The following is a 16,866-nucleotide window of genomic DNA, read 5'->3' as shown; positions in this document are numbered from 1 at the left end:
ATAGATCCTAACACATTACCCAGTCCATACCAGTATAGATCCTAACACATTACCCAGTCCCTGCCAGTATAGATCCTAACACATTACCCAGTCTATACCAGTATAGATCCTAACACATTACCCAGTCCATACCAGTATAGATCCTAACACATTACCCAGTCCATACCAGTATAGATCCTAACACATTACCCAGTCCATATCGGTATAGATCCTAACACATTACCCAGTACATACCAGTATAGATCCTAACACATTACCCAGTCCATACCAGTATAGATCCCAACACATTACCCAGTCCATACCAGTATAGATCCCAACACATTACCCAGTCCATACCAGTATAGATCCTAACACATTACCCAGTCCATACCAGTATAGATCCTAACACATTACCCAGTCCATACCAGTATAGATCCTAACACATTACCCAGTCCATACCAGTATAGATCCTAACACATTACCCAGTCCATACCAGTATATACCCTAACACATTACCCAGTCCATACCAGTATAGATATCCAGCATGAGATTTTCCCCATTGAGATCTGATGTATTTTCAAAGTGTTCCTTTAATTTTTTTGAGTAGTGTATATGAATGGTTATCATTGGAAGATATGGGGGGGGGACTTGTCTTGTGACTTGGATGACAAGTTGCACAAGTTTGAATGGAGCCTAAAAGGGGTTTTCCACTATCATTAAGAAAAGTAGGGATTCTCCTGTTTATTTGACCCTTGTATAGCTGAAAAAAAATCTAAACCAAACCCAAGGCAGCTTTCCATTTGGGGGCATTGACTCCTTCAGGTTAAAAAAAAAAAAAAAAAAAAGTTAAATATGGACCATCAAAATTCATCAGCTTCAAATGACTTCGAGCTGTAAGTCGGGGACTCACCAATGCTTTCTGCTCCCGGTCATTGGTGAGCTGCTCCAGATACCAGTCTGCGTTCTCCCGCTGGATCCTGCGCAGCAAGAGGGCGGAGTCCTGCAGCGCAGTGTACAAGCTCTTGGAATCTTTCCTCTCCAGAGCTTCGTCCACGTACTCCAACGCTCCGTGTACTGCAAGAGGACCAGATAGAGATTTACATTACATGTAATACAAGGTGGCAAAGAAGAGCTACAAAAAAAAAAAAAAAAGGAAGAAGAGGGAACGAAGGAGTGTGCAAGATGCGAGGAGAGAGAGAAAAGGGAAGATGAGCAAGAGATGGCGCCGGCATGTGTGACACAAACACAAAAAACAAAAAAACACAAAATGGAGAGAGAGTGCAAACATATACCCAAAATAGACTGCAAGCAATAGGGTACAGGACAGTAACATATATAAGAGGAAAAAAAAAAAAAAAAAAAAAAAAAAAGGGACAAAGGCCTGGAGTGCAAGAGGGTATGAGAGACTAAGGGTCTCCATACACATTAAAATCATACTGTACAGTCTCCATACAATCTTCATTTTACCAAAGCTAGGTTAGAGAAGCAACCTAAAAAATCTATTTGTATCCAATCAGGTAGGCCCATGCACTACATAGTTATTGGTAGATCTAAATAATGGTCTAATCAGAAAAAAAAGACAGGAGGGCGCGCGCCACAAAGACAGATAGAGAGAGATACAGAGCGAGCGAGGGCGAGAGATACAGAGCGAGCGAGGGCGAGAGATACAGAGCGAGCGAGCGCCAGAGATACAGAGAGAGCGAGCGAGCGAGCGCCAGAGATACAGAGAGAGCGAGCGAGCGAGCGCCAGAGATACAGAGCGAGCGCCAGAGATACAGAGCGAGCGCCAGAGATACAGAGCGAGCGCCAGAGATACAGAGCGAGCGCCAGAGCGAGCGAGCGAGCGCCAGAGATACAGAGAGAGCGAGCGAGCGCCAGAGATACAGAGAGAGCGAGCGAGCGCCAGAGATACAGAGAGAGCGAGCGAGCGCCAGAGATACAGAGAGAGCGAGCGAGCGCCAGAGATACAGAGAGAGCGAGCGAGCGCCAGAGATACAGAGCGAGCGCCAGAGATACAGAGCGAGCGCCAGAGATACAGAGCGAGCGCCAGAGATACAGAGCGAGCGCCAGAGATACAGAGCGAGCGCCAGAGATACAGAGAGAGCGCCAGAGATACAGAGAGAGCGCCAGAGATACAGAGAGAGCGAGCGAGCGCCAGAGATACAGAGTGAGCGCCAGAGATACAGAGAGAGCGAGCAAGCGCCAGAGATACAGAGCGAGCGCCAGAGATACAGAGCGAGCGCCAGAGATACAGAGCGAGCGCCAGAGATACAGAGCGAGCGCCAGAGATACAGAGCGAGCGCCAGAGATACAGAGCGAGCGCCAGAGATACAGAGCGAGCGCCAGAGATACAGAGCGAGCGCCATAGATACAAAGCGCGCGCCAGAGATACAGAGCGCGCGCCAGAGATACAAAGCGCGCGCCAGAGATACAAAGCGCGCGCCAGAGATACAGAGCGAGCGCCAGAGATACAGAGCGAGCGCCAGAGATACAGAGCGAGCGAGAGCGCGTGAGAAATATTGTGAGAAAGACCCACAAAGAGAGCGATAGACACAGAAGTGACTGCAGGAATCCAGTGGTCACGTCTCGGTACAATTCTTCCACAACATATAACACGGAGTTTAATCCTCCATAATACATTGTACCTTACCATTGACTTTGTTGATGTTCCCCTGTATTTCGGCTTGTGTCAGACAATGGTCATACACATCCTGGCTGTCTGAGGAGTTCTGATGGGCCTACAAGAAGCAGACGGTGAGAAGTAAATGCCTAGAAGTTGGGTCATACAAAGTGGATATGTGCAGGAAAGGTAGAAGGAGATACTTTTCCAACCCATATAAAAAGCAGTAAAGAGCAACTAATCCATTAAACATAGAAAGCATACAAGGGGTAACTAGGAGGTATTAATCTCCCAACCATAGAAAAAACCTGACAGATTCCAACGCTTCATTCAAGACCACAAAAGAGTTTTGGCTGAACGTTCTCAACTATTGAGAGGTCTAGGAGACTTTTTGGAACTACGGTTAAAGTAGACAGCTGTATTAGAGGACAAGGTTGGCGTTCTTTCTTGCCTTATTACGGGAATTTGCCATCTTGGTAGACTTGGCTTGGTAGAGAAGCTCCTGGTACACAGCAGCCAACTTCTCCTGCAGGTTCACCAACATGGCATTGGGGTTCCTCAGGGCGACCATGGTGTCCTGCACCAGGCCTCTGTCCACGGCTTCATTGATGGCGATGACGGCTGCATGGACTGAGAAAAAGATAAAGCATATTTACATTAAAGATTTTACTAGTCATATATTAAAAGCAGAAGATGGGTAAAAAAAAAAAAAAAAAAAAAAAAAAAAAAGGAATCTAAAGAATTAAAATGGACCTCTTCTCGAAAAAAGGACAGGACAAAAGAATTAACCCAACCATATCTCCAATCAGTATAGAACCGTTGGTTTAACCCATTCCCACATGCAATTTTGTTTTATTGATGTTCTACAGCACGAATCCCATGAAGAAGATACGTTAATATAAACATTTTTCCTTCTTTGAGATCCAGCAGCCGCTCCTTTGTGTGGCTGCTGGCTCTTAATCCAAGTTGTCAAAATGATTGCCAGAATCCCCACTGATTGACTATCAAGAACCAATCAAAATTGTTCCCAATCATATGATTACTAGGTCAACTGTGACATAGTGGTCACATGCAGGTTGGAAGCGTCAAAAAAGAAATAAAAAAAGAAGTGTTCAGTTTTCAGTTGAACCCTGCCATCTTCAGGCTGCATGGCTTTCTATTTAACAATGTAACTGTCTGATACAGTTGCACTATTAAACAAAAAAAAAAAAAAAAAATTATAGGATTAGAGTATATATATATATATATATATATATATATATATATATATATATATATATATATATATATATATATATATATATATATATATATATATATACACACATATATACACACACACAATATCTCACAAAAGTGAGTACACCCCTCACATTTTAGTAAGTATTTTATTCTATCTTTTCATGTGACAACACTGAAGAAATGACACTTTGCTACAATGTAAAGTAGTGAGTGTACAGCTTGTATAACAGTGTAAATTTGCTGTCCCCTCAAAATAACTCAACACACAGCCATTAATGTCTAAACCGCTGGCAACAAAAGTGAGTACACCCCTAAGTGAAAATTAATATGTCAATATTTTGTGTGGCCACCATTATTTTCCAGCACTGCCTTAACCCTCTTGGGCATGGAGTTCACCAGAGCTTCACAGGTTGTTACTGGAGTCCTCTTCCACTCCTCCATGATGACATCACAGAGCTGGTGGATGTTAGAGACCTTGCGCTCCTCCACCTTCCGTTTGAGGATGTCCCACAGATGCTCAATAGGGTTTAGGTCTGGAGACATGATTGGCCAGTCCATCACCTTTACCCTCAGCTTCTTTAGCAAGGCAGTGGTCGTCTTGGAGGTGTGTTTGGGGTCGTTATGTTGGAATACTGCCCTGCGGCCCAGTCTCTGAAGGGAGGGGCTCATGCTCTGCTTCAGTATGTCACAGTACATGTTGGCATTCATGGTTCCCTCAATGAACTGCAGCTCCCCAGTATCGGCAGCACTCATGCAGTCCCAGACCATGACACTCCCACCACCATGCCTGACTGTAGGGAAGACACACTTGTCTTTGTACTCCTCACCTGGTTGCCGCCACACACGCCTGACACCATCTGAACCAAATAAGTTTATCTTGGTCTCATCAGACCGCAAGACATGGTTCCAGTAATCCACGTCCTTAGTCTGGTACCCTCAATGAACTGTAGCTCCCCAGTGCCGGCAGCACTCATGCACCCCCAGACCATGACACTCCCAAATATACACACTAAATCATAGTAAGAAAAAAGAATATTTGAAAATAAATAAAAAAAGGGTCAAGTACAGAAAAAATAAATAAAAAGGGTCCAATACCGAAAATAAATAAAAAAGGATCAAGTACAGAAAAAATAAATAAAAAGGGTCAAGTACAGAAAAATAAATAAAAAGGGTCGAATACAGAAAATAAATAAGGTTCAAGTACAGAAAAAAAATAAAAAAAAAAGTGTCGAGTACAAAAAAATAAATAAATAAAAAAAGGGTCAAGTACAGAAAAAAAATTGATAAAAAGGGTCAAGTACAGAAAAAAATAAAAAGGGTCGAATACAGAAAATAAATAAAAAGGGTCAAGTACAGAAAAAATAAATAAAAAGGGTCAAGTACAGAAAAAATAAATAAATAAATAAATCAAAAGGTTCAAGTACAGAAAAAAAAAAAATTAAAAAAAAGTGTCGAGTACAAAAAAATAAATAAAAAAGGTTCAAGTACAGAAAAATAAATAAATAAAAAGGGTCAAGTACAGAAAAAAAATAGATAAAAAAAGGGTCAAGTACAGAAAAAAATAAAAAGGGTCGAATACAGAAAAATAAAAAGGGTCAAGTACAGAAAAAATAAATAAAAAAGGGTCAAGTACAGAAAAATAAATAAATAAAAAGGGTCAAGTACAGAAAAAAAAAAAATTAAAAAAAAAAGTGTCGAGTACAAAAAAATAAATAAAAAAGGGTCAAGTACAGAAAAATAAATAAATAAAAAGGGTCAAGTACAGAAAAAAAATAGATAAAAAGGGTCAAGTACAGAAAAAAATAAAAAGGGTCGAATACAGAAAAATAAAAAAGGGTCAAGTACAGAAAAAATAAATAAAAAAGGGTCAAGTACAGAAAAAATAAATAAAAAGGGTCAAGTACAGAAAAATAAATAAATAAAAAGGGTCAAGTACAGAAAAAAAAAAAATAAAAAAAAAAAGTGTCGAGTACAAAAAAATAAATAAAAAAGGGTCAAGTACAGAAAAAATAAATAAAAAGGGTCAAGTACAGAAAAATAAATAAATAAAAAGGGTCAAGTACAGAAAAAAAAAAAATTAAAAAAAAAAGTGTCGAGTACAAAAAAATAAATAAAAAAGGGTCAAGTACAGAAAAATAAATAAATAAAAATTGTCAAGTATAGAAAAAAAAAAAAAAAAAAATATATATATATATATATATATATATATATATATATATATATATATATATATATATATATATGTGTAAATTATTTTTTATTCAAATAAATCAAAATAGTAAGAAAAAAAAAAAAAAAAGGGGGGAGCTGTACATGACATGGTCACCAGGACTGAATATCTGACACCCCCATATATACACCAATGTTCACCTGTAGCCTGGGATCTCACCTGCTGCTTCATCCACAGACAGCTCATTGGCCAGAATTCCTCCGATTTTGCTGAAAGCCGGCATCTGTATCCCATACTTGTCCAGCTCACACTTCATGTTGTTGATCTCCTCCTCTGCAGGTTACAGTACAACAATCACCATCATTGCCAATGAAAATCTTGAAATGAAATGTTCCAATTTTTATTATTTTTGGTTGGGCATCCCACAGTGAGATCTTCCGGATATAAAATAAACCCAGCAGGGATGGCGGAAGAGCTTACCTGTAAAATTCACTTTGCCGTACAAGTCCTGGATTTGAGGAGCCAGCCCCAGCTTGAATAAGTAAAGACTGCAAAGAGAAACCAACATACAGCTTAAAGCAGAACTCCAGTCTTGCACAATTGTACCGGCGGCTCCTCTGCTGAATGGAAACGGCTTTACTCCGATTTCACCGCACACTGTGAGCTTCTCACAATGTGCATTAAAAGCTGCAAGTCAGACAGAGCCCTGCTCATTTCCTGGCTGCAAGACATCCAGCATCATCTAGCCATTTCCTCTCCATCTTCACTGTCCCTAGCCTGACCCTTTCATTTATTCGATTTCATTTCTTTCAATCATGGGCAGGCCATTACCTAGGGTGGCCTGCGGTTTTCATTAAGCTATGTACAGCCCCTCCTCCAGCCATAATCAGCCTGCATTGCATAGAGAAGCAGAGAGACCAGTTATTGCCTTATTGTGCCCAGTAGGTTTACTTTTTTTTTTTGTCGGCTCCCATCTAACAGCCATGAGGAGATATTTTCCTGAAACATCTAAAAAAAAAAAAAAAAAAAAAAAAAATATAATAATAATAATAATAATAATAATAATAACTGCCTTATGGCCACTAGATGGAGCCGACAGTCATAGGAAATAAAATAGGCATAGCAGCCATTCTAAGGTATTTTCCTGAAAGATCTAAAAAACAATATTGCCTTATTGCCACTAGATAGAGTGGACGATAATCGGAAATAAACATAGCAGCCATTTTGAGGCATTTTCCTGAAATATCTAAAATACTGCCTTATGGCCAGTATATGAAGTGGATGGTAATGGGAAATAAACATAGAAGCCATGATAAGGGATTTTCTTGCAATATCTTAAAAAAAAATACTGCCTTATGGCGACTACATGAAGCTGAAGGTAATAGGAATTAAACATAGAAGCCATGATGAGGTATTTTCATGACATATCTAAAAAGCAAAAATAAAAAAAAAAAAAAAACACTGCCTTAAGGCGACTAGATGGAGCTGAAAGCCATAGGAAATAAACATAGCAGCCATTCTGAGGTATTTTTTTACTGAAATATCTAAAACAAAAACCAAAATTACTGCCTTATGGCCACTGAAGGGAGTGGATGGTAATAGGAAATAAACATAGCAGCAATGATGAGGGATTTTCCTTCAATATCTTAAAAAAAAATAAAATAAAATAATAAAAAAAAAAAATACTGCCTTATGGCGACTAGATGGAGCTGATGTCCATAGGAAATAAACATAGCAGCCATTCTAAGTTATTTTCCTGAAATATCTAAAAAAAAAACCCCCAAAAATACTGCCTTATGGCCACTGAATGGAGCGGATGGTAATAGGAAATAAACATAGCAGCCACGATGAGGGATTTTCCTTCAATATCTTAAAAAAATAAAAAATAAAATAATAAATAAATAAAAAAAAATATACTGCCTTATGGGGACTAAATGGAGCCGACAGTCACAGGAAGTAAGCAGAGCAGCCATTATGAGGTATTTTCCTGCAATATTAAAAAAAAAAATACTGCCTTATGGCCACTGGATGAAGGTGATGGTAATAGGAAATAAACATATATGCCATGATGAGGTATTTTCATAACATATCCTAAAACCCAAAAAAACACTGCCTCATGGCGACTAGATGGAGTGGACAGTCATAGTAAATAAGTAAAGCAGCCATTATTAAGTATTTTCCTGCAATATCTATAGATAAAAAAAACAAACAAACAAAACAAAAACAAAAACAAAAAAAAAAAACACAAAAACCAAAAACAAAAAAAAACAAAACACTGCCTTATGGCCACTAGATGGAGCTGACGCTCATAGGAAAAATACATGGATATACATAGATATAATACAGTAATTATTCATGATGGCTGTATGAATGCTTCAGGCATTGGCACAGTGAATGTTATATCACTGAATCTCTATATTTAGGACATTTCCAAATCTATGAACGTCTTCAACACTGGAAGAACTGAAAGTACATCTCCACCTGGGCTGCTCAGTCACAGCTTACACTGCGGGTGCAATAATCTCATCCAACGCTCCAGATCAGCAGCTCCAGTAATGAATTCTTCTCAAATGTTTTAATGTCTCCTAATTGACATGAATGCATCCTAGATGGTGTTATGGGAGCTCACCTGAGAGCGTGAATACAATACACAACGCGCGGCATGTTTTTCTTGTCATAAATATCCGTTGTTTCAGGCTGGAAGAGCTGAAAAAAAAGGAAAAGGTAGGAAACATTTTAGAAAGAAAAAAAAACAAAAAAAACAAAAAACTGTGTGGCTGAAATCCAGGGGACAACCCCGCCCCCCCCCCCCCACTCTTTCATAAACCATAACCCTCAGGTGCCTCTAGGTAATCACTCCAGTAACAAAAAGAAAAAGTATATATCTAAATTGCCCAAAAACTCACCTGAATCAACTGTCATGTGACCTATTCCGTCATCTCTGTTCTACTTTAGTGGTAGGTCCCTTTGTCAGGTGCATGGGAATTTCCCATGGAGTCCATTAATGGGTCTCTTGAGACTCCAGCGGTGGCATAGGGATGTCACAAGGGGCAATGGAGGGGCCTGGACTGCAGTGGTGGGTAATTGGTCCCATCTACTGGAAGAGGTTCTTTGGTCAGTTACATGGGTACTTTCAATGGCGTCTGTTGGTGGGGTCCTCGAAACTCCAGCGGTGGCATAGGGATGTCACAAGGAGCAATGGAGGGGCCTGGACTGCAGTGGTGGGTAATTGGTCCTATCTACTGGAAGAGGTTCTTTGGCAGGTACATGGATACTTTTCCATGGCGTCTGTTGGTGGGGTCCTCGAGACTCCAGCGGTGGCATAGGGATGTCACAAGGGGCAATGGAGGGGCCTGGACTGCAGTGGTGGGTAATTGGTCCTATCTACTGGAAGAGGTTCTTTGGTCAGTTACATGGGTACTTTCCATGACGTCTGTTGGTGGGGTCCTCGAGACTCCAGCGGTGGCATGGTGATGTAGTGAAGGGGCCTGAACTGCAGTGGTGGATCACTTGTTTTATCTACTGGTGGGTCACTGGTTTTATCTACTGGAAGTGGTTCCCTCATAAGGTGCAAGGGTACTTCCCATGGAGTCTGTTGGTGGGGTTCTCACAGGATCCTGAAGACTTTAGTGGTGGCATGGTGATGTCACAAGGGGCGGGTAAGGGGCCTGGACTGCAGTGGTGGGCCACTGGTCTTATCTAGTGGAAGAGGTTCCTTCATCAGGTACATGGGCACTTTCCATGGAGTTTGTTGGTGGGGTCCTGGAGACTCCAGTGGTGGCATAGGGATGTCACAAGGGGTGGTGAAGGGGGCTGGACTGCAGTGGTGGGTCATTGGTCTTACGTACAGGAAGAGGTTCCTTCATCAGGTGCATGGACCCTTCCCATGGAGTCTGTTGGTGGGGTCCTGGAGACTCCAGTGGTGCCATGGTGATGTCACAAGAGTCAACAAAGGGGCCTAGACTAAAGTGGTGGGCCACTGGCCTTACCTAATGGAAGAGGCGCTGGAGAGTCATGGGAGCCAGAAGTGCCTACAAAGGGTTTGTGGGTTTAATGGGTGGAAGGGATGAGGGAGGGTTCTGATTTTGCCCATAGATTGGCCAAAGAAAAGAGATCACAAGATGCTGCGATTTTATCAATCAAAAGGACTTTTTGTGCTCCTCTCCAATTTAGTTTTACTTAAACAGGGCCTGACTTGAAATCTTAGCCTCGCCAACTGGCACCCCCTTGTCCAGACAGTACTTTTACTCATCACCGAGGAAGTCTCACTGGACACAAAAATAGCAGTTGGGCATGGATTAGCCAAGAAGTTAAGCCCCAGTAACAAAAGTGAAACCAAATCAAAGAGGGGCACAGAAGAAACCGGTCTGGGAAATATTATTAATAGCACCCAAGTATCCAGCTCCACCCACTGAAATCAGTCTTTAAAATTGATTCTCAAGGCCAATACTGGATTTATTTATTTTTTTGTGTTATAGAGAGTAGAGGAGTGCAAGACCTCCCCAATGGAGTCTCCAAGAGAAGAGTTGATTCAGCTCACCAGCATCCATGCCTAACCGATCTATCAGTACTAGGCTGAATGACCCAACATACCGTAGGAAGACCAATATGGCTCATGGCTTGTCTCCAGTGGTTGATATTATCTGTGTGTCGAAAGTGTAGACCAGCCGCCTGTAAAACATGACCATTAAAACATTATTTCTTGGACTTGCCTATACAAAAAGCTACTTTGGGCAATTTTTTCCCAGACGTATGTGCAAGTTTAAAAGCATATTAGTAATGGCAGCTCCCATGTTCTCTAAAAAGAAGAAGGGGGCCCATAAACCCCATTATTACTATAGAGCAGTGGTCGCCAGATGCGGCCCTTTGCTTGCTTTTACCTGGCCCTTGGGGTACCATTTCCTCCACTGAAACAAACAATGGGGCATAATTCCTCCCGACTACACCAATGATGGGGCAGAATTCTTCCCAATGATGGGGCAGAATTCTTCCCAATGACGGGGCAGAATTCTTCCCAATGACGGGGCAGAATTCTTCCCAATGACGGGGCAGAATTCTTCCCAATGACGGGGCAGAATTCTTCCCAATGACGGGGCAGAATTCTTCTGCCCCGTTGAGCACCAACGTGAGGAGCATCCTTGCCGCTGAGCACCAACGTGAGGAGCATCCTTGCCGCTGAGCACCAACGTGAGGAGCATCCTTCCCGCTGAGCACCAACGTGAGGAGCATCCTTCCCGCTGAGCACCAACGTGAGGAGCATCCTTCCCGCTGAGCACCAACGTGAGGAGCATCCTTCCCGCTGAGCACCAACGTGAGGAGCATCCTTCCCGCTGAGCACCAACGTGAGGAGCATCCTTCCCGCTGAGCACCAACGTGAGGAGCATCCTTCCCGCTGAGCACCAAAGTGAGGAGCATTCTTCCCACTGAGCACCAAAGTGAGGAGCATTCTTCCCACTGAGCACCAAAGTGAGGAGCATTCTTCCCGCTGAGCACCAACGTAAGGAGCATTCTTCCCACTGAGCACCAACATAAGGAGCCTTCTTCCCACTAACCACCAATCTATGGGAGCCTTCTTCCCACTAACCACCAATCTATGGGAGCCTTCTTCCCACTAACCACCAATCTATGGGAGCCTTCTTCCCACTAACCACCAATCTATGGGAGCCTTCTTCCCACTAACCACCAATCTATGGGAGCCTTCTTCCCACTAACCACCAATCTATGGGAGCCTTCTTCCCACTAACCACCAATCTATGGGAGCCTTCTTCCCACTAACCACCAATCTATGGGAGCCTTCTTCCCACTAACCACCAATCTATGGGAGCCTTCTTCCCACTAACCACCAATCTATGGGAGCCTTCTTCCCACTAACCACCAATCTATGGGAGCCTGTCTCCACTGACCATCTGTGTAAGGGAGAATTTCACTGACCACCAATGTAGTGCTGACGAGGCAGAATTCTTCCCAATGACACCAACGATGGTGCAGAATTCTTCCCAATGAAATCAATGATGGGGCAGATGTCCTCTCAATTGACACCAACAATTGGCCCCAACAACACCAACAATATGGCACAATTCTCCCCAATGACACCAAAATGGGGCATTGTTTTGTCTGAAGGACAGTAAACTGGCCCTTTGTGTAGAAAAGTTTGGAGACCCCTGCTCTAGACCATTAGCCTCTGTCATCAAGAACTGGGTAATCTTCCTCCAACTGACACAAATAATGAATAGGCATAAATTCTTCCTCTGACACCAAAGATAGGGCACTATTCCTTCCACTTTACACCAATGATGGGGCACTACTCCTCCCAATGATTTGGAACATTCCTCCTCCACATAGCCACAGGGGTGCTATGTAGTTTTTTATTCCCACCGACCACAAAGCCAGAGGCATTATCTACTCACATTGTCCACAGTCTGCCCCCCTAAAGTCTGAAGGACAGTAAACTGGCCCCTTGTTTGAAAGTTTGGAGACCCCTGCTATAGAATAGCATTAATCAACTTATTTAACATACAGTAGGAGAACCTCAAGTGTGGCTCCTGATATCACTAAAAAAGCCTTCAACTTTTTGACCCTTAAGGAACCCTTGCTAGATATCCCAAGTTTAGATTGATGTTCTCTCATTTTAAACCCACACCCGTTTTTTTCCCCGTTACTTTGTATCGTAGCTGGTCGATGTCGTAGATTTTCTTCAACGGCACGAGCTCCGGAGCAAAGAAGTTCCCTAGCTTGGCAAGAGTGACACCATTACGTAGGCTCTCCTCCAGCTCTGTAGGAGGTGGCAGATCCTCATTTAGACAAGATTCCATCCACCTGCAAAGAGAAGAGGCACACAGCTAAAGAAAAAAAAAAAAAAAAATTGTAATTTGATTAACGTTTCGAGAGAATAGGGGATGAACACTTTTTTTGCTGTGTCCTATTGGGGAGATATTTCTTTGATTCCTGTCCTATGGATACACAAGAAGTAGGAGGAAATCTCTCTGAAGTGAGGGTCAATCCCTTCTTAGACAGCGGTCATTGGAACAGATGCCCCCATTTGGAAGATTTACCATCTATGCCTGTTCTAGAGACAACTCAAGATTCTGGAAGTTCCAATAACTTTCTGTCCTGGTGGCAATGGTCACCAGGACAAATAAGAGGGTTATTTTCCACACTGGGTTCTAATCCTTCCCCACTCTATTCGAACTATCAAGTAGAGGAGTCGTTCTCAACCAGGGTTCCTTCAGAGGCTGTGAGGGTTTCTTTAAGGAATATAGGATATGCAAATTTGCAGCCACTGACACCAATGCTCCTTTTAGCTATCTGTAAGAAGGGCATCCTTGCCGCTGAGCGCCAACGTAAGGAGCCTTCTTCCCACTAACCACCAATATAAAAAGGAGCCTTCTTCCCACTAACCACCAATATGAAGGAGCCTTCTTCCCACTAACCACCAATATAAAAGGAGCCTTCTTCCCACTAACCACCAATATAAAAGGAGCCTTCTTCCCACTAACCACCAATATAAAAAGGAGCCTTCTTCCCACTAACCACCAATATGAAGGAGCCTTCTTCCCACTAACCACCAATATGAAGGAGCCTTCTTCCCACTAACCACCAATATGAAGGAGCCTTCTTCCCACTAACCACCAATATGAAGGAGCCTTCTTCCCACTAACCACCAATATGAAGGAGCCTTCTTCCCACTAACCACCAATATAAGGAGCCTTCTTCCCACTGACCACCAATATGAAGGAGCATTCTTCCCACTGACCACCAATATGAAGGAGCATTCTTCCCACTAACCACCAATATGAAGGAGCCTTCTTCCCACTAACCACCAATATAAGGAGCCTTCTTCCCACTAACCACCAATATGAAGGAGCCTTCTTCCCACTAACCACCAATCTAAGGAGCATTCTTCCCACTAACCACCAATCTAAGGAGCATTCTTCCCACTAACCACCAATCTAAGGAGCATTCTTCCCACTAACCACCAATCTAAGGAGCATTCTTCCCACTAACCACCAATCTAAGGAGCATTCTTCCCACTAACCACCAATCTAAGGAGCATTCTTCCCACTAACCACCAATCTAAGGAGCATTCTTCCCACTAACCACCAATCTAAGGAGCCTTCTTTCCACTAACCACCAATATAAGGAGCATTCTTCCCACTAACCACCAATCTAAGGAGCCTTCTTTCCACTAACCACCAATCTAAGGAGCCTTCTTCCCACTAACCACCAATCTAAGGAGCCTTCTTCCCACTAACCACCAATCTATAAATAAACTTATAAACCAATGGGGCACCTTTCGGCTTCTCCATCCAATTACATTTTAGCAGTCAGATCTGGATTGGGGGAAACATGAGACATATTGTCCACCTCCTCACAAGGCAGGTCCCTCAGTGCACAAGTGGTCAACTGGTGAGGCTGGCCTTCGGGGGAGGTGAGCGTAGCCATCTGCAATTACATTTCAGTTCAACGGAAATGGTAAGAACATTCCTTCTTTTCCTTTTTATTCCCGGCTTTCCAGTTTCTCTTCTCCCTTCCAATGGATCTGTGGCCATTTCTAAGGCTGAACTTAGTTTCCACCCCCCCCCCTTTCATTAACTGCACCTGGTGGAGGGGACATGTCTGAGCACTTCTACCCATTACCCCTTTTCTTGTTGCCCGAACCCAAGTGGTCCCCTTGGTAGCTAGGACCCTGGCACCTAGTAAAATCGGTAAAGTCATAACAGGGTGCGTTCAGTCCTTACCGTTTGGCCTCCTCCAGGTGACACAGGTATTGGTAGGCGATATTCTGTCTGCGCTGCTCATCCATCTCATCCGCCGTCAGGCGCTCATCTGAAATCCAAGATCCCATTTTTAATATTCAAGGTCTCCATCTTTATAGGTTTTCAGATAGGGGTCAGCTTACCCTAAAGCCTCATAGGTTCTATATAGGCAAAATACAGTATACAGTGCATCCGTAAAGTATTCACAGTGCTCCACTTTTCACTTTTTCCACATTTTGTTATGTTACAGCCTTATTCAAAAATTATTTTCCTCAAAATTCTACAAACAATACCTCGTAATGACCACGTGAAAGAAGTTTGTTAGAAATCTTTGCAAATGTATTAAAAATATAAAACAAAAACAATCCCATGCACCAGTGGCGGCTGGTGCTCAAAATTTTTTGGGGGGGGGGGGGGGGCGGCAAAAAAATTTGCGTGACTTTGAGGTCACAAAAGTGTGAAAGGGGCCTTCAGTAATCAAGGTATAGTGTGCCCCCTTCAATGCAGAGTGACCAGTTAACAGCGTGCCCCCTTCAATGCAGAGTGACCAGTTAACAGCGTGCCCCCTTCAATGCAGAGTGACCAGTGACCAGCGTGCCCCCATCAATGCAGAGAGACCAGCGTGCCCCCATCAATGCAGAGAGACCAGTGACCAGCGTGCCCCCATCAATGCAGAGAGACCAGCGTGCCCCCATCAATGCAGAGAGACCATCGTGCCCCCATCAATGCAGAGAGACCAGTCTGCCCCCATCAATGCAGAGAGACCAGCCTGCCCCCATCAATGCAGAGAGACCAGCCTGCCCCCATCAATGCAGAGAGACCAGCCTGCCCCCATCAATGCAGAGAGACCAGCCTGCCCCCATCAATGCAGAGAGACCAGCGTGCCCACTTCAATGCAGAGAGACCAGCGTGCCCACTTCAATGCAGAGAGACCAGCGTGCCCCTTTTCAATGACCAATGCACTTACCCGATTTGTAGCGGCAGCTTCTCCTCAGTACCCCGCGTCTCCTCGAGTCCTCCCACCTCCTCCTCGGCCAATGGCATGGGTTCGCCTTTCGGCCAATCAGGAAACGGGTCTCGGACCCGCTTCCTGATTGGCCAGGAGGAGGATCTGTGTGACAATAGCGAATTTTCATTTGCGATTGTCACACAAATGGATGGGCTAGGGCGCAGTGCTCTGCGCCCCGGACCCACCCTTTTCTGAAGCCTATAACAGCCTCTGGCTCTAATCAGGTGCTTCAGAAAAAAAAAAACCCCCATTGAACTACATGCATCCGGCGCCCCGCATGTAGATTAGGGGGCCGAACGCATGGATAGGGGGGGGGGCCGCGACCCTGCGCCCCCGATGCACCAGCTGCCGCTGCCATGTACATAAGTATTCACAGCCTTTGCTCAATACTTTGGTGAAGCACCTTTGGCACCAATTACAGCCTCAAGCCTTTCTGAGTATGATGCTACAAGCTTGGCACACCTATGTTTGGGCAGTTTCTCCCATTCTTCTTTGCAGGACCTCTCAAGCTCCATCAGGTTGGATTGGGAGCGTCGGTGCACAGCCATTTTCAGATCTCTCTAGAGATGTTCAATCGGGTTCAAGTCTGGGCCACAAAGACATTCACAGTTATCCCATAGCCACTCATTTGTTATCTTGGCTGTGTGCTTAGGGTCATTGTCCTGTTGGAAGATGAACTTTCACCCCAGGCTGAGGTCCGGAGCGCTCTGGAGCAGTTTTCATCAAGGATGTCTCTCTACATTGCTGCATTCATATTTCCCTGGATCCTGACCAGTCTTCCTGTTTCTGAAAAACATCCCCACAGCATGATGCTGCCTCCACCATGCTTCACTGTAGGGATGGTATTGGCCAGGTGATGAGCGGTGCCTGGTTTCCTTCAGACACGACTCTTGCCATTCAGGCCTTTTGGCAAACTCCAGGTGGGCTGTCGTGTACCTTTTACTGAGGAGTGCCTTCTTTCTGGCAACTCTACCATACAGTCCTGATTGGTGGAGTGCTGCAGAGATGGTTGTTCTTCTGGAAGGTTCTCCTCAGAGAAACGTTGGAGCTCTGTCAGAGTGACCATCGGGTTCTTGGTTACCACCCTGAC

The 16,866-nt window shown here is 43.7% G+C and overlaps 1 protein-coding gene across 1 annotated transcript in view; it reads right to left on the bottom strand.

Annotated features, from left to right (window-relative positions):
* IQGAP3 (IQ motif containing GTPase activating protein 3) overlaps positions 1 to 16,866 on the bottom strand; it is a 56,221-nt gene that overhangs the window by 36,375 nt on the left and 2,980 nt on the right. The window contains exons 2-10 of the mRNA XM_082275077.1: positions 14,750 to 14,837; positions 12,671 to 12,827; positions 10,605 to 10,682; positions 8,641 to 8,717; positions 6,492 to 6,559; positions 6,231 to 6,344; positions 3,051 to 3,229; positions 2,630 to 2,717; positions 890 to 1,053 (exon numbers count right to left, since the gene is read on the bottom strand). Coding sequence (XP_082131203.1) covers positions 890 to 1,053; positions 2,630 to 2,717; positions 3,051 to 3,229; positions 6,231 to 6,344; positions 6,492 to 6,559; positions 8,641 to 8,717; positions 10,605 to 10,682; positions 12,671 to 12,827; positions 14,750 to 14,837 — 1,013 coding nt within the window. The remainder of the gene's footprint in view (positions 1 to 889; positions 1,054 to 2,629; positions 2,718 to 3,050; positions 3,230 to 6,230; positions 6,345 to 6,491; positions 6,560 to 8,640; positions 8,718 to 10,604; positions 10,683 to 12,670; positions 12,828 to 14,749; positions 14,838 to 16,866) is intronic.

The sequence above is a fragment of the Pelophylax lessonae genome, assembly GCF_965119305.1.
Source record: "Pelophylax lessonae genome assembly, chromosome: 13".
Classification (NCBI taxonomy): Eukaryota; Metazoa; Chordata; class Amphibia; order Anura; family Ranidae; genus Pelophylax; species Pelophylax lessonae.
This window is presented reverse-complemented; position numbering and strand designations above follow the sequence as displayed.